Source organism: Callithrix jacchus, chromosome 5 (genome assembly GCF_049354715.1).
Source record: "Callithrix jacchus isolate 240 chromosome 5, calJac240_pri, whole genome shotgun sequence".
In the NCBI taxonomy this organism is placed as follows: domain Eukaryota; kingdom Metazoa; phylum Chordata; class Mammalia; order Primates; family Cebidae; genus Callithrix; species Callithrix jacchus.
In genome coordinates this window covers 133,796,413-133,819,886 of record NC_133506.1, presented here as the reverse complement: position 1 = coordinate 133,819,886, position 23,474 = coordinate 133,796,413, and the positions used below count along the sequence as shown (strand labels likewise).

At 39.6% G+C, this 23,474-nt stretch overlaps 1 protein-coding gene across 17 annotated transcripts in view; it reads right to left on the bottom strand.

The window, feature by feature from the left end:
• TNRC6C (trinucleotide repeat containing adaptor 6C) overlaps positions 1-23,474 on the bottom strand; it is a 147,731-nt gene that overhangs the window by 75,802 nt on the left and 48,455 nt on the right. For 12 of the 17 annotated variants that reach the window (XM_054256537.2, XM_035301894.3, XM_054256544.2 and 9 more), the window contains exons 2-4: positions 20,903-21,002; positions 20,099-20,120; positions 19,756-19,797 (exon numbers count right to left, since the gene is read on the bottom strand). In XM_054256537.2, the coding sequence (XP_054112512.1) occupies positions 19,756-19,797; positions 20,099-20,120; positions 20,903-21,002 (164 nt within the window). Of the gene's footprint in view, positions 1-19,755; positions 19,798-20,098; positions 20,121-20,902; positions 21,003-23,474 lie in introns of those variants that run through there. The other 5 variants (XM_054256538.2, XM_078374742.1, XM_078374748.1 and 2 more) reach the window with 2 other exon arrangements.

Below are 23,474 nucleotides of genomic sequence, written 5' to 3'. Positions count from 1 at the left end.
CATGTTATCTTCCAGTGGGACAGGATGTGGAGGTGAAGACAGTGATACTATGATCCTGGCCCCATGCAGGCCTCAGCTCATGTGTGTGTTTGTGTCTCAGTTTTCAAAAGAGCTTACAGAATAAAGATATAAAGAAATGAAAATATTTTTGTTCAGCTGTACAATGTGTCTTTTAAGTGTTATCATAAGAGTGAAAAATCTTTAAAAAATTTAAAAGTTCATAAAATAAAAAGTTATAGAAAGCTAAGCTTATTACTGAAAAAAAGTTTTAAAATGTAAGTTTAGTGTGCCTGAAGTACGTGGTAATGTCCTCAGCCTTCACCTTCACTTACCACTCACTGACTCCTCAGAGCAGCTTCAGTCTGCAATCGCCATTTATAGTTAAGTGCCCTACACAGGTTACCTTTTAAAAAGGTAACCTTCTTTATACTGGCTGGGTGCGGTAGCTCACGCCTGTAATCCCAGCACTTTGGGAGGCTGAGGTCAGGAGATCAAGACTATTCTGGACAACATTGTGAAACCCCGTCTATACTAAAAATACAAAAAAAAAATTAGCTGGGCATGGTGGCGCGCGCCTGTAGTGGCAGCTACTTGGGAGGCTGAGGCAAGGGAATTGCTTGAACCCAGGCAGTGGAGGTTGCAGTGAACCGAGATCGCGCCGCTGCACTCCAGCTGGGTGACACAGCAAGACTCCATCTCAAAAAAAAATAATTCTTTATATTTTTACTGTCCGTTTTCTATGTTTAGATAACATAAATACTTACCATTGTGTTGCAACTACCTAGAGTATTCAGTACATACCATAGAGGTTTGCAGCCTAGGAGCCTAGGTTCTGTCACATGGCGTAGGTGAGCAGCAACCTATACCATCCTTTGTGTACACACACTCTATGATCACATAATGACAAAACAGCCTACGGATGCATTTCTCAGAATGTATCTCTGCTGTCACGCAAGATATTACTGTACTACTGAATTTCAGTGTGGTTTGGCATCTGTAGCTCTGCCATACTCTGCCACAGATTTACTGGGAAACAAGCAGTTGGGCCTACTATGCGAATAATGAATTTGCATTAAGTGAAGGTCCAAAATCACATTAGAGTAAGTAGCATAAACAAAGATTTCATAGGCATTTAAATTTTAAAAAGGAGCAGAAGAGTTGGGTGATAACCTAATAAAAGGGTTTACTAATAAGCATGCTGAATGCAAATTTGAGTAGTAATGCACGCCGACACGTAAAGTGCAAAAGAATCTATGCCTCAATAGCCAATCTCACCTCATCTTGTACACAAAACACCATTATCCAGGACATTAATCTTGTTATTTAAAAAACTTTTGATTTTCTACTCAATTTGTAAACATCACTGGTTTGATAGTTGAGTAAAAGCTATGTACAAAATGAGTTTATACCAAGTTCTGTGCATACCTTTTATGGAGAAGAAATATTACAAAAATATTTTAAGTCAACACTGGGGGGTGGTTCATGATATGGTACCGTTTTCCTTTACATTACTGGCCCCAGTCTACCTGCACTATTTTTCTCTCAACACAGACTTGGCCATCTAGGTGAACACTACACTGTGTACACTGCCAGTATCCTCCAGGTCTTTGCCTCACTCTCTGCCTGGCACGTCTTCAGTTTAGGATGAACCCACTGTCTACACTCCCTACTTCTGACTCACATTGCTAAGTATCTCTCAAGAAAATCATGTGACCATTCAATTTGGTACCATCTGAATGTATGGTCTCTAGCCTCAGAATGCCCTCACTGCTTCCTGTCACTCCTACAACTTCCTGGACCTGCCTTGTTCCAGTGCTGTCAACAATTCATTTAAAGATCTTCCACTCCTGAGCTGCTAATGCCTTTACCTCCCTGTTCCTACTTCTCCCCATCCCCAGAAAATGAACTTGACTACTCTACAAAAGAAATAAAAGCTGTCAAGTAAAAACTTCACTTATGTATCTGTCATACAGATATGTGTCACCCTGTTCTTTGTTCCGCACCTGTTACTCCCTTCTAAGGCTGATACTGTAATTCCATCCACTCGAAGATGCACATCCCTTCCTATGTTCCCATCACTTATGCTGGGATGTGTCTTAAAAGGGATGACACGTCAGTGCACAGGCGGTGTATTTTCCTTTCTTGATGGCATATGCAGTACCGATACACCTTACAATCAATGGTGTCAGAGAGGAAATGCAAGGGGGCACCCTCCAAACCTCTGGATTCTATTTTAGGGACTTTGCATGTCCTGGGTCTTCAACTCACAATTTTCTCCAAAGTAGATATGAAGGCCCAAAATACAAGCTTGGGTCTTGGATCAATTCCTTGCTTTACAAATATTTGATTTTTTTCCAGCCGTAGTTTTAATATGATGGACATTACTGAATATAAAAAAGAGGGTTGCTGTGTTTGTGTGCAGAGTGACAGAAATTGCATTTCCAACCTCTAACTGGCAAAGGGACTGTCTGGCTAGTGTAATTAGCTCTTTCTCATCATTTGAACATGTTCAAATCTTTGATCTCTTCAAATGGCAACAATCACCTCTTTCCTAACCTTCACATTCCCCTCCCACTCTCTCCTCTCTTCCTGCCAAATCTTTCAGAGCTTGTTTACACTGCCTCTTCCTGCTTCCCTGCTTGCCTGTCTCCCCTTTATCATCCTCCTCTTCATGGAAACTGACTATCCAAGGCCATAATTTCTTCCTTGATGCTAAAATCCAAGGCTATGTTAACCTTTATCTTTTGATCCCTAGAGTTGTCTTTATCAGCGATGGCCACTGTGTCTTCCTGCCTGTCTACTCCTCCACAGCAGGCTGCCTTTTCTCTTATGGCTTTGTTGCCCACTCTTTTATACTTGATACTCTTCAAAACCAACATGTCCCATATACTCATCAGCTTTCTCGCCTCACCCTTCTGAGTATTTCAATCTCTCCTACACCTAATCAATTACCAAATCTTGTCATTTCTATTAAGTAATTTCTATTAATAGCCCCGAAATGCCCTCTACCCTCAAATATCCCTCAATCTCACCCATTTATTTTCATTGCAACTGTTACCATCAGAACCAGGGCACCTTTATCTCTTAGCTGTTAAGTACTGTTAAGAGACTGTTCTAATCCACCATCTACAGTGCAACCAGTGTGATCGTTCTGAAATGGAGATCTCCCTGGTTTAAAACTTGAGGCCTCGTAACACTCTCGGAATAAAATCCAAACAATCTGCATGGTCTACACAGTTCTGCGCAGTAAGACTCCCAGTTCCCCTGACTTAGCTTCAAGGTTCACTGTGCTCAGCTCCCCTGTGAGCTGCTTGCTTCACATCTAACCACTGCATTTCATCAATTCTAGGGAACATTTCCAAACATTTTGGATGCATCTTATAACTGATGATGAATACATCAGTTTAACTGGCAATTTTCTTTCTTTCTTTCTTAGTGGTATATAAAACAGTGCATAATACAATTATGTCAGATTCAAAAAACCCAGTAATTCCTAGTCATTCTTTAAATATCAGACTAGATGTCACTTCCTCTCCAAACCTCCTGTCGCCTAAGCCGGTATAGGTGCTTCTGACTAAACATCCATAGTACCTGGTATTTAGCACAGTACTCAGCATTGTGTATATTTCCTTTAAAAATGACTGTCTTCCCTAGGCTGTAAATAATGGCATCATAGTGCCTGACAACAGTGAGTGCTCAACAAATGCTGAACAAGTGACTGTTTTTCTCAAACATATAAAGTTTAACAAAATGCAGAAACAGCAACATAAAGACATTAGTTGATGAAATTAAAAAATGCCTTGGATAAAATACAAAAACCTTGGATTCACTTCCACTAAGAATATATATGATCTCAATCAAGTAATTTTCATATCCCTTAACCTCAGTTTTCTCATTTGGAAATGAAAGGTTTAGGCTAGCTGACACTCTAAGGCTCCTTCTAATTCTGAAAGCCTATGCTTTAAGGGAAGCCCAGAGAATATGACACACAGTTTTAATTTTGTGATGGCTAGCATTTCAGAGTTCACGGATTTCCTCTTACCTATGTCCAGCCTGTCTCTGTTCCTAGTTCCCTGGCCTTGATATAGACATGAAATCTTTTTTGTAATTATTTTAGATTTTAAAGTTCTTTATCTTTACATGGAACAAACAGCAATTATGGAACAAACAAAGGAAGGATGAAGAACCTATTTGTTATAAGTTGATTCTTAAGTACATAGGGGCCTATAAAAATGTATTTTCTTCATAGTGACCTTCAGCTAATTTTAACAACGGAAAATCTACTAGGCATTTACCTAAATGAGCTGAAAACTTACGTTCATACAAAAATGTGCACACAAATGTTTATAGCAGCTTTATTCATAACTGTCAAAAACTGGAAGCAACCAAGATGTCCTTTGGTATGTGAATGGATAAACTGATGCATTCAATTGTACATTAAGTGATTTTTAAAAATGAGTTATCAAGTCATGAAGACAGAGGAACTGTAAATGCATATTGCTAAGTGAAAGAAGCCAATCAGAAAAGGACAGTACGTAGATAATCTATGGTATGTAGAAAAATCGACAGTATGTAGACACTGTATGATTTCAACTATGTGACATTTTGGAAAAGGCAAAACTACAGTTTTGGTGAAAAGATCAGTGGTTGCCAGGGGAGTGGCGGATGACTATGTGGAGCACAGGGCAGAGAAACTGCCATGATGGATACACAGTATTGTGCATGTCAAAACCCACAGAGTGTACAAAACAAAGAGTGAACCCTAATGTAAACTGTGGAATTTAGTTCATCATAATGTTTCGCCCGGGTGCAGTGGCTCATGCCTGTAATCCCATCACTTTTGGAGGGCAAGGCAGGTGGATCACCTGAGGTCAGGAGTTTGAGACCAGCCTAATCAACAGACTAAAAATACAAAAATTAGCTGGGCGTCATGGTGCACACCTGTAATCCTAGCTACTCAGGAGGCTAAGGCAGGAGAATCACTTGAACCTGGGAGGTGGAGGTTGCAGTGAGCTGAGATCTCACCACAGCACTTCAGCCTGGGAAACACAGTGAGACTCTATCTTAGAAAAAAAAACAAAGGTATCAATACTGGAGCATCAGTTGTATCAAATGTACCATTAAAATATGGGAAACTAGGGGTGGGGAGGAGAGGGAATACAGGGGAACAAATGCAGCTCAATTGTTTTGCTAACTTAAAACTGCTCTTAATAAAGCACAAAAACACAACCCAGGACAGAGAAGAAAACTTGCCGTCTCTTTCACAATAGCAACTTTTCAAATAAAACTGAGAGCACAGTATATATACATTTGTACGGCCAACTTAAAACCACTCGATGTATTCAAAAATGACAATTAGCATAACAGCAATTATTTTTTCACATACTTTAATGTATCTGCCTCAAAAGTGTTTTTGTTTGTTTTTGCTTTTTTTTTTGAGATGGAGTTTTTTTTGCTCTCTTCGCTGAGGCTAAAGTGTCATAGTGCAATCGCAGCTTACTGCAACCTCTGTCTCCTGGGTTCAAGTGATTCTCCTGCCTCAGCCTCCCAAGCAGCTGGATTACAGGTGCCTGCCACCACACCTGGCTAATTTTTATATTTTTAGTAGGGATGGGGTTTCACCACATTGGCCAGGCTGGTCTCGAACTCCTGACCTCAGGTGATACACCCACCTTGGTCTTCCAAAGAGCTAGGATTACAGGCGTGAGCCACAGTGCCCCGCCAGGCTTTTTTGTTTGTTGAGACAGGGTCTCACTTCTGTTGCCCAAGCTGGAGTGCAGTGGCAAGATCAACAGCCCACTGCAGCCTTGGCTTCCTGGGCTCAGGTGATCCTCCCGCCTCAGCCTCGCAAGTGGCTGGGATGACAGATGTGCAACACCATGCCCAGTGAATTTTTTGTATCTTTAGAGATGGGGTTCTGACATGTTTCCCAGGCTGGTCTCGAACTCCTGGTAAGAACCTGGACTCAAGCAATCTACCCACCTCAGCCTCCCACAGTGCTGGGATTACAGGTGTGAGCCACTGCACCTGGCTCAAAAGTTTTATTCTAGACTCAACAAGGGCTTCTTGGGAAGCTAGGAGTATTGGTTCTTTTACTATGAAATTCAAAAGCAGCTTTTTCAGGTGGGAGATTTTCCCTCACAACTATTCACTCTACACTAAAGTACTAGCACATTATTTCAAAAATAGAAAACAATGCCACTAAGCATTTACTCATTAATATAAAGACCAAGGGCCCTGGAATATAATGCAAACATGGCACACACAGTTTACCCACATGCTTATTCTCACAGTGATACTTCCACCTTGCAACACTGATGCTATGGCTGGTAGTCTACATGTCATCCTGGACCCTAAGAAAAGGCAAAAGAAGCCTCATTTGGCAAAGCAACAGACAGAAGGAATGGGGAATTCTGACCCAGTTGAGCTGTACCTCTGGGTCTCTTTTATGTTATGTAGTGATAAACCTTCTGTGACTTAAGCCAGTACTTTCTGGATCTTTGAATCAAGAAGCCACCTAACAATTTCAAATGGTAAGTGGAGGATATCAAATGTGGATTTATTCTTATAACACAGATAAATTAAATGGGCAATTTTTGCCTAGCTATATGCTCTTTTCAGATCCTCATTTATGAATCTATTACTGTCCAAAAAACCAGGGTATCAAAGCAATCTTGACAGTCCCCTTCTTCAAAAAGACCGGACTCTAGGGCCACACCTTGAAGACAAGGGCTCATGTGGGAACCTATCCTTCTATACATCAGTGTTTTCAGGCAGCAAGGGAATACAGGAAGGGAATGGGAACCTGAGCTTCTTTATGATTTTCAACAAATCATTTGTTTAAAAAAATTAAGATAGCAACCGTTTAATAACTACATATTTAATTAAAAAAAAACTTTCAGCAAGCTGGGAATTTTGGTTACTCTGTGTCCAGTAAGCTTCTGCCTGTTTTTTGAGGGTGACATCTGCTGGTGAAAAGGTAGATGATAACTCTTTACATAAGAAAGCAACAGTCTTTTAAAACAATTTTCTTTCCAAGAAATAATTTTCTGCTTTCAGCTAAAATTTTCAGGTAGTTTTATCATAACAGGGCCAAATAGATAGATTCCCACATTTTGCTTTCCCTAAAACCACAGGCTACAGTATGGATACGAAGTTCAGACTGCTGTACCTTTAGATTTTGGAGAACTTTATCTTGAAGAAGCTCCTTTTCTGACTTTTCTACACTGTCATCTCCAGGAGACCAGGGGAGAAGGAACCTGGCTTGCTGACCCAGCCTCCTTAGCATCCGGTCTACCCTTGCTAGGCTCTGCGCCTTTTCAAGTCCTGGCTGCAACCCATTTTTCTCTGCTTCTCTCCTAGCCATTTTAGTTGGCTTGTCTCATCATGCTCAGTCACTTTAACATTGCGATCTGTAATGGCGGAGGCCCCCAACCTTCCTTCCTATCCATACTTCCGTATCATCCCAACCTGCAGTCATTTCCAGACCGCCTGACACTGCCACACGCAGTCTCAGAAACAGCAATGTGCTCTGTGACCTACTAATGCTAGCATAAGCACCCACTGCCACCAAGAATTCCTCTTACTAACCTGACATGGACTGCCAAAACTCCCCTCTTGTAATTGCTTCAAATTTTTCCTGCACTCTGGAATTTTGATGCCATCCAGCTTCTCTTAATTTAAGGCCTGGATTTGCAGTTTATAGAGACAGAAGGTACTCATGCATTCAACAAATATAGAGGTTTTCTATAGCTCAGCCTCTTCTAGGCTGGGGCTGCATCAAAGAAAAAGAGATTCCTGGCCCTGTGGAGCTCACATCTCAGCAGAGAAAAAAGGTCAACAATAAACATGATGTGTAAATAAGATACATGGTTCGTCAGGTGTTAAGTGCTGCAAAAAAGGAAAGCAGGGTCAATAAGGGCTCAAACTCCTTGTTTTCCCATGCAATCTGCCTATCATTTGCTCCACCCCCCCAACACATTTCAGTATCCTCACCAATCCTCCCCTTATTTAGAAAATATTTAATGGGTTCCTATTCTGTGCCAGGCACTGTGAATACTGAGTAACAGAAAAAGATATGGTTCCTGTCCTTATAGTTCATCATATAGAAAAAGAGATATTATCTTTAAAATGATTCGACAAATATAAATTACACATTGTTGTACACATGATAAAAGGAACAGTAGGACAAGAGGACCTAATTTAGGGATTCAGAAATCTCCTTTGAGAAAGTGACAATGAAGCTGAGCCTGGAAAACTGTGTCAGGGTTATTGAGGTAAAGTATGTCTGCGTGTGTGAGTGTGTATGTACCTCATGTCTACAAACTCACTCCCACCAGCCTAGACAGTGCATGGAAGTTCCCGAAATGAAAGAGCTTCTTACCTTTAGGGGCTGAAGCTTAGCAGGGTTGTTTCACAGGAGGCTAGAGAGGGAGGCAGAGACCCTGGAAGGATTTTGGATGGTATCACTTAACCTGTAGCTGGGAGAACACTGGATGGTTCCGCGGATGGATACACCTCAGTGTTCCCACCTGGCCGCCACACTAGAAGCCTGAAGCCTCCAGTTTCAGAAACTCTAGGGACAGGCTGCTACAATTGTTAACCCATGGTGAGCTGAATGGCTGTGCAGTCATCAGTTGTCTGAACTCAATAGGCACTTAAACCTGTCAAGGTCTCTGAGCCCCTGGGCAGGCTCTAGAGCCAAGCGGTTGGGAGGAGACAACACGGCAGCAGTGCCGTCCCTCATTCAGCTCTGCGGTTCTTGTTCAGCTCTGCCACCTGAGCAGGAACACAACTTGGGAAAAGACGCTCCCTATGGATCCACCTTATAGTCCTCACCCAGGAATGAACAGAGCAGGGGAGCATGGGGTGTCAGCATGCTGAGGTGTTTCTATCTTATTCCATCACCCAAGTCATACTACCAAGAAAGTCTTTTCTTTAAACATTAATTTAGAAATATAAGACATTTTTAAAAAGGCATAAAGACCAAATAATCAACAAATTTCCATGGAGCCAATCTCCAGCTTAAGAAATAAAATGTCCCCATTCCACCAAAGCCTCACCTATCTTTCCCTCCCTGACTGTATATTCCACCTTCCCCCCGGGCAGAGATCATCGCCATTAAGAATTAAGGGTTTATCAATTCCATACACCTCTCCTGAGAGGTAATGCAGTGGCTAAGGGTACGGACTTGGGGTTGAAACCTCAGCTCTGCCACTTCCTTGCTGGGGATCCTGGGTAAGTTACTTAGCTTCTCCATCCCTCAGTTGTGCCATCCATTTTGTGCAGGCAAGTAGGGGAGAAAGAGCCCTAAGAATCCCTTACTGAGTTCCTTGATGACTGAATGTTAATCGATGTGAAGAACAGTTTAGAATAGTGACTGCACTTAGTACACAGTAAGTGTTTATACTGTAATAATCCTCCTCCTCTCAGAAGCAATGGAAGCCACAGAAGTGTCTTTGTTAAATTATCATGTTAAAGAAGGAACCATAGAGAATAACCTAAAGAAGGGAAGGAGGAAGGCAGAGACTGCACTAATTTAGAAGAGATGACAGCTGTACTCAGGAATGGACGATTAGATCTTAGTCTGGTTCTAAACCTCCCCACTTATTTTCATTCTCATACCTCCAACAGTTTGGAAAGTGTTAGGTGCTAGATGAAGGTTAATAAACAGCCACCCCATTATTCTTAAAATGTTTACAAAGCAAGGAGTCAAAGTGGTCTCTCCCACCCACCACCACAGGCACACCTGATACAGGACTGACAAGCCTGGCACACAGTTGATGCAGCCTCCCGGCAAGGACAGCTGAGGCTAGGGATCCGCTCCCCCATTACATGCAGGTGCATGTGACCTGGTGGGTACTGGCTGTGGGGGCCTGTGAGACGGTGGAAGTTTCTGTGCAGAAGCCACATTCCCAATCGCTCCTTTGTGGCTATGACAGTGTTAGTGCCGCTTCCCTGACCCCTGGTCTGCGGCAGTGGCACTGTGTTCTGGAATCAAGAGAGTCAATGGGGCCTCCCAATTCTTCCTGGAGGTAGCAACTCTTCAGGGAACTCTTTGGGGAATCATTTTTGAAGGCCCAGCCCGGAGTTTACTCCCCTACAGCTCTTTCAGTGATTTTATACGCACCCAGTGCCCATATTTTAAATCCATTTCTGCTTATAATAGCTAGAGTAGTTTCTATATTCTTCAACCAAAATCTGGTTAAGAGCATAGACTTTTTTTTAAGTAAGAAGTTTTATCTATTTATTGAGATGGAGTCTTGCTCTGTTGCCCAGGCTGGTGTGCAATGGCACAATCTCGGCTCGCTGCAACCTCCACTTCCTGGGTTCAAGTGATTCTCCTGCCTTGGCCTCCCGAGTAGCTGGGATTACAGGCACCCGCCACTGTGCCCAGCTAATTTTTGCATTTTTAGTAGAGATGGATTTTGCCATGTTGGCCAGGCTGGTCTGGAACTCCTGACTTCAGGTGATCTGCCCACCTCAGTCTCCCAAAGTCCTGGGATTACAGGCATGAGCCACTATGCCCAGCCCAAGTAGTACATTTAAATCTTCCACCTACTTAGATAACATCACAGTATAGTATGAGCTAGGTATACCACTGTTTCCTTATAATGGCATTTACTGTTAAAAGGACCCTCAATTAGAATCCTGTGGGCTGCCACCATTAGCCTAAAGTATAATGATAAGTAGGTGTGAAATGGATGAGAGCAGTGTATTTGAAAACTAACATTTTATAGGCAAATGCTAACTGGAGGGACATTTTAACCCACACATTTTTACACAGCATTCTGAAATATGGATGCACCTTAAAATTGGTATATAAACATAACATGGTTTCTTCACGTATGCTCCACCTCTGTCAACAGGACGTTATTGAATCAATGATATGTCCTATGACTGATGTCATCTCAGAACTTAAGAAACAAGCTTTTGTATGATAAAGCATAGAACTTCTCTTATGCACGGACATCACACAATGAAAAAAATAGTAAAAAAAATCAAGCAGTAATTCTAGTCATTTCAGAATATATATTCAAAGATTCAGAGTTTCTTCACATTTTAGGTTTAAATTTACTCAAATATAAGCTTGTTTGCAAATGTGACTATGTAATTGAACCACTCTCGTGCCAGCACAACCAGAGATTCCAAGGAATATTTTTGTTATTACCATTTCTTCTGCAGCCTATCCAGTGGCAAACATCATGGCAAGAAGTTGCCTTAGAACCATGAGATGCAAGCACAAGACAGCTCTGAGCGCAGAGGGCCCATTTGCTCTGCTCATCAAGCAGTCCCAGAGGGACACAAAGCAGTGCCTTCTGTTTGTTCAGTGGATGCTTCTGGTTGATCTATCACCGTGGCAACATGTGGAGCCCAACTCAAAATGAGCACAGACTCATTAACTACAAACTACATTAACTTAGTGTCTGTTGCTAATGAGAAACGCCGTTCAGAGGTATTTTCTATTCTAACATATTAGTTACCTCTCTAAAAGGTATTAAATTAAATGCCACTCTCAATACATCACAGACTAGGTAACATAAATGTTAAAAGAAAGTAAAATTATTTTAATAATGACTACTAACAGTAAGAATTATTTCATTAAAAGGTACTTTGTTCTGGCCCTTGGATACTCTGGCTGTAAGAAAATGTACTATTTATCATATATGGAAGTATATATAAGTTCTTTTTAAACAATAGGCTTATTTACAAGATCAAGTTAGAAAATGTTGGTAACAGCGTATGTTAAAACTGAGTCATGAAGACGTCATTAATGCATACAGGCTCTTCTATAACCTTCTCATATGTAACATCGATCATAACAATCCCTAAGTAAGACAACACAGTGGACAAAACATGACGGGCAAAGCGAGTCCGCTGGGTAGAGAGCTTGTCAGTTTCCCTTAACTCCTCCTGACCACATCTCTTTTCATGCTAAATCATCCTGTACTGAGTAAGCTCTCAGAACAAATGGCAAATCCTAAATCTCATGAAACACAGAAGATTTAAGTGGAATTATGTCTCAAACGTGTTCTCCCAGGACTGATAAATTGTGAAATAGCAGTAATCCTAGGATATTTTCCCTCTGAAAGTGCAGAATCCCACAACCTGCCAGAAGAGGGAGCCAAAGTTAAATCACTCTAACATTTAGTAAGACAAGGCTGGTGCAGGAGGACAAACACTGGCCATATTTCAAACTGATTTGGAAAAGCCTTCTTATTGTCTTAGGCAAGAGTACAACTCCTCTTCAATGCCTTGCATAGTGGACCAATCCCCATCTCTCGCTTTGGCCTTACCTCACACCCTGCTATTTCACAGCTTCCTGTTTGTTTACTTTGTGGAAAATGCCATACTCCATCCAGCCACAGCGTCTTTACAAATGCTGTTCCCTCTCTATGTAGGAGTGCTCCCTGGCCTATTTGGGTTCTGTCCACCCTTCAGATTCAATTCAGTATTACCCAGGGATGCCTTCCACAATTTCTGACAAGTTCAGGCTCCTTTGTTTATGTTGTCATACAGTCACCATCCCAGTTAGTAAAGGACACATGTATCAACTGGTTGAGATTTATGTCCATTCCTCAGAAGACTCAGCTCCATTAGAGTGGGGAAGTTATCTCTATTTTATCATTTTCTTCCCACAGCTGTCAGCACAGTACCAAGCAAGTAATAGGTGCTCAATAAATATCTGCTGGATCAAATAATTAGCCCAGTCAGTTTCTAAGTTCTGCCCATTCTATCAGTCATCACTACCCTTCCTTAGCTACCCACCACTTAGTCAGTGGAGTCTGACTATGCACTGGTCTAACTGCACCTGATGCCTCCAAGCCCTCTCTCCGCCTGTTTAATTCATCTTCAATTCTGCATGTTCTGTGATCTTTCTAAAGCACACATCTCATGATGTCACTCTCCCACTAAAACACTCCAATGGCTCCCCCTCTGGTCTAGAAGATCATTTAAAGTCCTTAAGAAGGTATTCGAGGACTCTATGAGCTGGCTTTGCATCCTCCACCTCTCTCAAGAGTTGAAAAAAAATTTCAACTCTTTTGGGTAGAATAGCTTGGTAAGAGTGCTCGGTTTTAATGACTTGATGGTTTGAAGATGACTGGGATAAGACAACCCCTCCTTGTCCTTGCTTTCATAGCAAACTTAGGGCACAAGTGGGAGTGGCCAGCTCCAGTACACACTAACCTCATTAGTACCAGTATTTTCCTTTCCCAATTCTCTCATGTTCTTTTAAAAACAGGTTATCTTTTCTTAGAGATATAAATATTTGATGAAAAGATGACGAAACCTAAATCCTCTCAGGTAGAAGGTGTGAGATAAATAAATCACAACCAACTTCACTGACCACCTGCTGGGTCCTCACTGCAGCAGCCACCACCTCACTCAGCAGCTCCTCTGCTGCCAACATTGTAAAATTTATTTCTGTACTTTCCTTACAGCCCGACTGCTCACACCTGGAGGCACTGGCTCTCGCCCAGCCACTGGCCATGAAGTGCATATGCTGCCCTACTGACCCGGCTGAGATAAAGAAACTACAATGTCCAGAACAGTTTATTGCATTCATTTGCATAAACATATATTTGCTTATCTGCCTGGATCTTCCTACTAAAATATCTCTTGAGAACAGGGAACTTTTAAAAAAAGTTATTTTAGGTTCGGGGTACATATGAAGGTTTGTTACACAGGTAAACTCATGTCATGGGGGTCTGATGTACAGACTATTTCATCATCCAGTGCCCAACAGTGATCTTTTCTGCCTCTCTCCCTCCTCTCACCCTCTCATCTCAAGCAGACCCCAGTATCTGTGGTTTACCTTCTTTAAGAACAGGGAACTGATCTCTGCCATCTAACAGGTATTTATTAACTGTTTGTTAAGTTAATTAATAAATTAGCCATTTCTAGATAGCAAAATGTGACTTGTGATTAATATTTAGTTCATTTATTAATATAATCTTTAGTTATAGCAAAAAGCTAGATAAAATGGGATTCTATTTGCAAGGGCACATTTACTGATATTACTATTTACAAGTATTTACACACACGGAAGGGAAATGATTGAGGCATGTATACCACTAAGCTGTAGTGATGAGTCTTTCTGCCCAACTCTAGACGCCAATTTAGTATCAGAAACCAATCTGGAAAAAGAAAATAAATAACAATGAAAAATGGGCAAAAGACTTGAAAAGATACTTTACTAAGGGAGATATGCAAATGACAAATAAGCACATGAAAATAAGGTGCAACATCATTAGTCATTAGGTTACTGCAAATTAACACTGTAATGAGATACCACTACATGCCTATTAGAATAGCTAAAATTATGAAGATGACCTCACCATGCATTGGTGAGGATGTAGAACTACAAAATAGTATAAACACGTTGGGAAAGAGCTGTGCAATTTCTTGGAAAATGAAACATACACCTATCATATGATATAGCCATTTTAATATTATGCATTTATCCAAGATAAGTGAAAGCATATAGCCATATAAAGACTTGTACATAAATGTTCAAAGAAGCTTTACTTAATAGCTCAAAACTAGAAAAACGCAAATGTCCATGAACAGGAGAAAGAACTGTGATACACCTACCTACACAATGGATCACTGCTCAGCAACAAAAGGGAATGAACTACTGATACACATTAGAGCTTGGGGGAATTCCAAAAGCAATACACGGAGTGAAAGAAGTGGAAGTGCACAGTGTATTAGTCCCTCGACACAATGTTCTAGGGTGGCAAAAAGCAGATCAGTGTTTGCCTAGAGACAGATGGGGGCAGGGTGGGGACAGAAGAGATGGATCAGAAAAGGTCACAAGAACACTTTCAGGGATGATGGATGTCATCTTGATTGTGGTGATGGTTTCATAGGTGAATACATGCCAACACTTGTCTAATTGTTCTCTTAAAATATAATGTCAACAATAACTCAGTAAAGCTGTTTTTAAAAAACACAGAAAAGAAACTGAGCTGAATCAACAAATTATTTCTTAGAAAGCAGATTGTCAGCATCCTTTAGAGTTACAAACTAACTGTCTAAACACAGAAACTGCCTTTCTGTTTAAGTTTTAGTGAAAAGTCATGTGAAACAGAGATGTGAACATTCACTTCATCTGAGACTAGGAGAAGTGCCCTTGGGAGATGCCCCTGGAGCACAGCACACCACTTCCGATTGCTAGGCTCACTTCCTTTCTTGCACATTTGATCAACAACTTAAACGTTCACATACCTACTTGGAGGTTCTGGCAATACATTTTCACCCTTCTGAATTTACAAATTTAAAAAATGTCTCATCTTAATACATTCTTTTGTTTCCATGGAAAAAAATTAATATTTACATTTCTCCCTTGGTATTCAACAGTAAATAAACACTTTAAACATAAAGCAACATAGCTACGGAAAGACATATTTCAAAACCTACAAGATGCCATCCCCTGAAGATTCCTCATAGAGTAAATTTTTTCAGCCTTATTTGAAAACACCTTAAGTTCTTTCCTAAAATTAATGATTCTACTGATAACAGATGCAGAATACCCACGTCTCCAGCCCCATTATGTGGTTGTAGAAAAATAAATATGAAAAACATATATTTCTATTTGTGACTATAAAATTGGGAAGACATGCTATAAAACTCAATTCTCACTACTTTTCATTTTTGATGATAGAAAACTTTGTATGTTTCAAATGAGCCTAAGCACACTGCCAATACTTTGTGACCCTAAAACCCTCATCACTCAACCGAAAACGACTGGAAGACCATGGCTTCAACTGACTTACATTATAGACGAAAGCACCTAGAGGTTCTGTTCACCAATTACAAACTGAATGCATGGTCAAGTTTAATACCTCATTACAAAACTGAAATTAAACTCTTTACAAACAGATTAGGATACTAATTAAATATATGAATTTAGGCTGAACTGGTGGCTCACGTCTGTAATACCAGCACTTTGGAAGGCCAAAGTCAGTGGACTGCCTGAGTGTGAGACCAACCTGGGCAACACAGCAAGACGCTGTCTCTCTTAAAAAAAAAACAAAAACAAAAAAAACAAAAACAAAAACTTAGCCAGGCACTGTGGCATGCACCTGTAGTCTCAGCTACTTGGGAGGCTGAGGCGGGGGGATCACTTGAGCCTCGGAGGTGGTGGCTGCAGTGAGCTGTGTTTGTGCCACTACACTTCAGCCTGGGTGACAGTGTGAGACCCTCTCTTTCTCAGAAAAAGTACAAATTTAAATGTATGTGACTTAAAAATCATAATTCATTAATGACATAGAGCATGAGCCATACTGCGTCATTAAGATACTCTTTTCATACACAGTAAGACTAACTTTGAGCTTCTTGTATGAAAATATCTACTTTATGAACTTAAAAATATCTCGCTAAAAGCCAATGAATTAAGTTTTCACATTTATGAGAATTATCATAATCATTTAAAAAAAAAATACACACTCCTCACTCAATCCATGAAAACAATACTGAAAACCTAGGCTCACAAGGTCATTACATCACAAATAAAGCTACTATTGCTACTATTACCAGTGCCTAAATTAATGGCAGTGACAAAAATAAAACTGATTACTCATTACAGTCACAAAACCCATGCCAGTATGAAGTGACACTTGGACCCTAGTTACTCCAGAGAGAGCTACATGCACAAGTTAACAGCAATAGGATTCTATCTGATTCCCTTTTCCCCCAGTATGGGAGCATCTAGGGTCTCACTAAGGCTAACAGGTAATTGTGTTCAGCAGTCTCTTTCTTTGATCACCAATGCAAAGACAATATTCAGCAGAATTTACAAAGGACTAGTTTGTTTATGAATAGGCTCCTTCAGAGGTTTCCAAATTGCTTGGTGCAGCTCCTGAAAGGGACTGGGATCTGGGAGTGCTAACTGTGGGGAACAGTAGAGAGTCCCTATCAATATATATTTATGTATATGAATTCATAGAGAGATGCATTCAAGGATGGTGAACAAACTGTTAATGGGTAAATATCTCAGGACAGAGGGATTTCAAGTGAACCCTAATTTCTCTTTAGATAATCTCAAATTATTTTCAATGAGAATATACAACTTTTCTTTTTCATCACAGGAGACAAAAATAAGAAAAAGTTGAATATGACAGCAACCCAAGACTCTCTGAGACAATCAAGGAAAAGGTTGCAGTGAGCCAAGACTGTGCCTTTTCTCACTCCAGTCTGGCAACAGTGAGACTGTTGTCTCAAAAACAAAACAAAACAAGAAAACAAACTTCATAGTTCAAGTTCAATGGTTATAGCCAGATGCAAAAATTTTTTAGGTACAATTAATGTTCTAATGAAGACTTATCTATTAAAAATGGATTAGTGACTCATTAATATTCTCCAGGAGAAGGTAGAGGGGTATAATAGATGAGTGTGATACGTATTCTAAAAAGTTCCTTAAAAATGTTTAAAACGAATCAAAATTGAAAGCATTTCTGTTATTGAGAAAATTAAGTCAAATATAATGCTAAACAACTGGGGCACTACTTTACTAATGCTGCTAGTTGAGTGGTGTGTAATATTGCAGAACAAGGGAATTTCTAATTGATATGGTCTAGTTTGAGCTAATTATCAAAACCAAAATTACTCAAACTTCTTTCCACAATGTTAATTGATTCAGCATATCATACAATCTAATTTATAACTGTAGCCTCTCTCTTAAAAGTATCCAACTCTCAAACTCTCTCAAATTGCTAAACACTTTCCTATATTCAAATGACTCAGGCCCTGAGAATTCTGGGTGCTGCCTCATGGCAAATGTGGCCCCTGCCCTCATGGACACACAGTCTGGAGCAGGGGAGAGAAGTCAAAATGCGAGAATGTTAGAAAAGCATCAGTTTTGTGTGAACACTAATACTAGTACTATAATATGTATTCATGTGTACAGTCAGTCCAGGCTGTGTCACCCGACACAGTGTCCAGTCAGAAAGTTGTAACCAGTATTTCTCAGGCAGTGAATTTTGAGTTGAACCAGTAATAATGTAGAGTCTGAGATAAACATAAACCTTGATGCTGCTAATATTCATCAATGAATTACCTAGCAGTACTGTTACATTATTTATAATTCAAAAAGCATTTTTTGTTTAGAAAGACATTAATTATTATTACAACCCATCCTAAGGCTAGTTAGCAGCTACTGATAAACTGTACCCAAAGGAACAGTATTTTAGAGGATATAGGAAGAGAAGAGAAAAATCCAGTAGCGTTTAGAGTCAGCAATAAAAATTCTCAACAGAGGCTGGGCACAGTGGCTCACAACTGTAATTCCAGCACTTTGGCAGGCCAAGCAGGAGCAGATCATTTGAGGTCAGCAGTTCAAGACCAGCCTGGCCAGCCTGGCAAAATCCAGTCTCTACCAAAAATACAAAAAATTAGCCAGCTGTGGTGGTGCGAGTCTGTAATCCGAGCTACTAGGCGGGCTGAGGCAGGAAAATCACCTGAACCTGAGAGGCAGAGGTTTCAGTGAGCCGAGACTGTGCCACTGCACTCCAGCCTGGGTGACAGAGCAAGGGTATGTCTCAAAAAAAGAGAGAGAAATTTCTCATCAGAACAGTAATAGAAAATAATAGCTCCGCGTAAAGTGGCGGGACACCGTAATTCACAATCACTATTCAGTAATAAGCAATTTGTTACTACTTGAGGAGAAAGCAATGACAACGACAAAGACTGTAACAGTGCTGAATCAGACTGAAAAACCCAAAATATTGAAAAGAAAAAAGAAGAAAAGACGGATGATCCAGAACAGATAATTCTATATTTTGAAATGACAATTGTTAGAAACCATTGTTTCCATTCAAGATCATATATTCAAATACAACTATGTACCATAACCCTTTTGGGCCCTTCTGGAAAAGTATTATGTAAATTCACAGTGCTTCTGAGAGTATGAGAGAAAAATGTCTTTTTTGCTATGCTGCTTTTTAATATTCATTGAACATTAACTCCCTCTCTTCATGTGACTCTAGTCTAGAGGTTCAGAGATCTGGGCTCCCTCAAGTCTTGTCTTTACCACTAACTGGTTCTTAACCAAGAACCAGCCTCTTAACTCATGGTAGATTACCGGTAAACAAATTCCTTTCCTGTTCAACTATGAAGTTCAGATGAGATAATATACATAACCTAGACTTTGAAAACTATAAAATGTCACACAAAAGTAGAGTATTAGCTGTGAGAGTGCATGTGTCTACATGTACAGCTGTGTACATGTGATCCAGTGGAAAACAAAAACTTCAGAATAACAGTTATAGCAAACCTTTTTACTGAGCACCAATTATATGCTAGGTACTCAGCCATTTTCCTGCATGATCTCAATTAGTCTTTTTTTTACATTTTATTTTTAATTGACAATTGTATTGATTTGGTCTTTATAACAGCTTTATGATGTAGGAACCATTCACTACCTTTCTCATTTTAAATATGAGATACCTGAAGCTTAAAGAAATGGAGTAACTTGTCCCAAATTAAACAGAGTTAGTGTATGTAACTCCTGAGTGTGCGCTCTTAGCCACTGGAAAATAACTAAACATACATGTATAACATGAAGAGGCTTGAGTGTGGCTTTCAGTTCATTATTCTGAATCTCTAGCACATCACAGGATGCCTGAGTTACAGCAAGAAATGCGTGTTTCCACCAACACCTTTTATAAAAACCAGCAAATTCTGGACATGGAGGATACAAAGAGAAATCTTTTACATATCAATAAGCAAAGAGGGAACCCAGAAAGAATATACCTTTTTTATCATAAAGGATAGCTGGCAAAGACACACTGGAACCTAAAAAAAAAAATGCAGATATCCTTTGGTTGTTCTTATTCAAACTGAATCAACTTTATCAGTTCAGTCCTGTTTGGTGGAAATGAACCAAAAGAAAATTTAAAAGCACTGTTTGAAAAGCTAACACAACATTTTTCAGGCATTTTTAGATTAACCAAATGCCAGTGAGATGCAGATGTAAAACCAGTGATAAATGAGGAATTTCACAATGAATAATAAAGAGTAGTTTCAAAGGCAGGCTTAGATCATAAAAATTTTGATACTGCCGTAAATATACCCCCCCAAATATAAATAAACTTACCTTTGGTTTTTTGATCAGCAGCCTGGGGGAAAAAAAAAAGAAACTCTTTAGGAATAATAATGTATAGAATATACACATCTATGAACGTTTATAAGCAAACTTTTAACTGAAAATTTTAAAAATGAGTTTTTGCCCAGTTAATTTATTATAATTAGTGGGAAAAATGTGTAGCTGTCTATGTGCCACTGATTACACGACAATATTAACCTAAAGGCAAAAAATTCTATCTGGAGCTCATTTAAGTGCTATAATTTTAACAGCCTCTGACAAGCAAACAGTTTAAACTACAAGATATGTTAAACTAGGAAGAACAAAGACAAATGGCATAACTTGGTATTTTAAATGCCATAAAATTTGAGCTTGACTATAAAGTTTACAGTAGGGCTTTTATTTTTAATCTTTACTAATAGGATTTGTAAAAGAACATTTGCCAAAGCTGCAAAAAAAAAAAAAAATTATTTCTAACTTTTCTAATAAGATCACTTGAATGGCCCTTTCTTCATTTATTGGACATGGCTGTTCGGGACAGTTCATTTTAAGTAGAAAACATGGACACACTTTACCACCACAAACCAAAACACGGCTTCTTTAAAACACAGCTCTAATATGCCTAGTTCCAAGTTAGAAATATATGGCTGTCACCTGTATTTATTTCACCAGTAGGGTATCTATTATTTGCTAATCATAGACTTGGCATATTGGTTTAAAAAGTAACAGAATGAAACTTTGTCATGTAAGGGTTATGATGATACAAATGAGACACACAATGATACAAAGACAATGAAGTAGAAACTTTAAGCAAACCTTTTTCTGAGCACCTTCCTTCTTTTTCTTTTCTTCCTGCTTTTTCTTTTTCTTTTCTTCCATCAAACGTTCCTCTTCTTGTGTTTCTTGCTCTTTCTCCCTATTAAAGAAAACTAGTGTAAGTATAATGATCATGTTAAGTCAAAAAATTAAAAAGCATTAGCTGCTGAAAGTCTTAAGTCAGAATTTCGCATATGGGATACAGAAGGACACTCTGAGGTATTAGAAAGGGATACTTCCCAACAGCACAGCAGTAAGTCAGTGACTGGTTGTCTTACATTCAGCCCCCACTGCACAGCACCAACCTATCATGAGACATTGTGTTGGGGATAAGGGCACAATATCGCATAAGATACAGCTTCTACAGTCCAGCCCCCAGTATGTATTTGAGAAATACCGACCGGTATATTACTCAAAGTGCTACCTCAGGGACCACCATCATTAGAATCATTGGGGTGCCTATTAAAAACGTAGATTCCTAGTTTCCACCCTAGCACAACCAAATCAGAATCTTTGGAGGTGATTCTTAGGTACACTATAATTGTGTTTATTTGATAAGCTAATTTAAAAAAAAAAAAAACGAAGATTCCCATACAGCACGGTGAGCTACTATGAAGATACACTGGAACACAACATAGAGCAATTTTGCTCAGAAGAGGTCACAGCAGCCTATGAGCTAGCGCTGAAAACTTGAAAGAGAGTTTGGCTGGCATAGGGTGTTATGCCAGTGATTGATTCATTGACTATTTGCTCCAAAGTCACTCTTAAACATTTGCTCTGTGATAATAACTGAGTTCCTTTAAACATTTCTCCTTTCAGTGAGTACAATGTGGAGCTTTCTCAGTAGAGGGCACCCTAGGGACACTGCAGGAGGAAAGTGCCCTTCTGTTTCTAGCTGCTAAGAGGAGTGAGGGTAGGCATGTAGGTGTGAGGCCACCCTGCAATGGCTCCAGCTATGGGCCCAGCATGGGTGGTTTCTCAGCAACCTTGTGGTTCTGGTGTGGTCTAGCGTCACCTTCTCATGACCATCTCAACATAGACACCGAGGGCCCAGGTCTCCTGCCACTCACCCCATCCACAGAGTTGTCCCTTGTGATCCTCCCTAGCCTTGAAGGGGGCTTCCTTCCAAAGTTGGTCCTTCCTTGGGCACTTCTCTCAGACCTAGGTACCATATAGTTTTCTAGAGTTACCCTTTTCTCACAGTTTTATTATTCCTCATATTAAACTTTCCTTGTTTTAAACACACTGTGTGGTTTCAAAATCCCAAATGGACCCAGACTGATAAAGGTGGGAAGGATTTAACAGACCATGCAGAAGGAAAAACACACAAAAGTATTAACAAAACATCATCATCTATCCATCTATGTTTTGAATCTATTAATTTCAGTTTGTTTTTAATGCGTAAATGTGTTTTCTATATAACTACATGCATAAGGAATTTCAATCTAATGTTAGTTTATCCATATTTAAGTAACCATCATAATAAAAATAATTTAAATTACATAGTGGTGGGTATGTCTTAATGAGTATTTTTCTTTAAACAGTAGGTCTCAGTCTTTGTCCTTCAGAATTACCTGAAAAGCTTCAAAAATAGCCAATGTCTGCAACCCATGTCAGGGAAATCTCTGGGAATGGAACTCAAGCACTGGCAGTTTTTTAAAGCTTCTTTCTAGATGTGACTCCATTTTCAATCAAGGTTGAGAAACGTTTTTAAAGGAGGTGTGCACAAGTATCCAGTTTGGAAAGTGATTCTTCATTATTTTAGATGATACTTTCCAGGAAAGTTTTCATGTTAAAAGGCACAGTAACCCTAAGAAACTGCACTTAACAACCTTTTTATAAGGGACAGGCAACTCTTAGGAGTGATGACTGAAGCAAAAATCTAGGGGAAAAGTGGGCACAAACCAAGCACACAGTAACTGCCCACTTAATCTACAGCACAGTGAGATCCTTAAGCTATCTCCCAATACTAAGCTTAATAAAGTAGACAAGTACAAGCTGTGTTTTAAAGGATATTTAATAAATGGAATTAACATGATTGTTGCTTAATTCTATTGATCTACACATCAGTTAGAGCTAGCTATTCCTCCAGCAACACAGTTAATGGTAAGATAGAACGCTGTAAATAAAGAGCCCGTGTAGCTATGAGATCTTACACTTTCCTACCTATGTTCGTGTGTAATGACAAAGCCTAATTCAGGTGTTTACCCTTTGACAAAGTTTCTCTAATGTCCCCCTAGCTAGCAGTAATCTCTTCTAGCTTCAATCTTCGGTGTTCAATTTCTGCTATTTTTCATTAATAATTTTTTAAAAAAAATCAACATCTAATCACATTTTTCCTTTAGAAATAGTTTTTTGATATCTTTAAGAAACTTCTATAACTACATATATATATTTCATATTATTTATTCTTTTTTGCCCTGTTCATTTTCCACTTAATGATATACTGCAATATGCATGGGGAGGCTAAGTTTGTTCCCATCTCTACATGGTATGCCTAAGGTTGCTATTTCTTGACCTTTTTTTTTTTTAAAGACAGGGTCTCTGTAGCCCAGGCTGGAGTGCAGTGGCA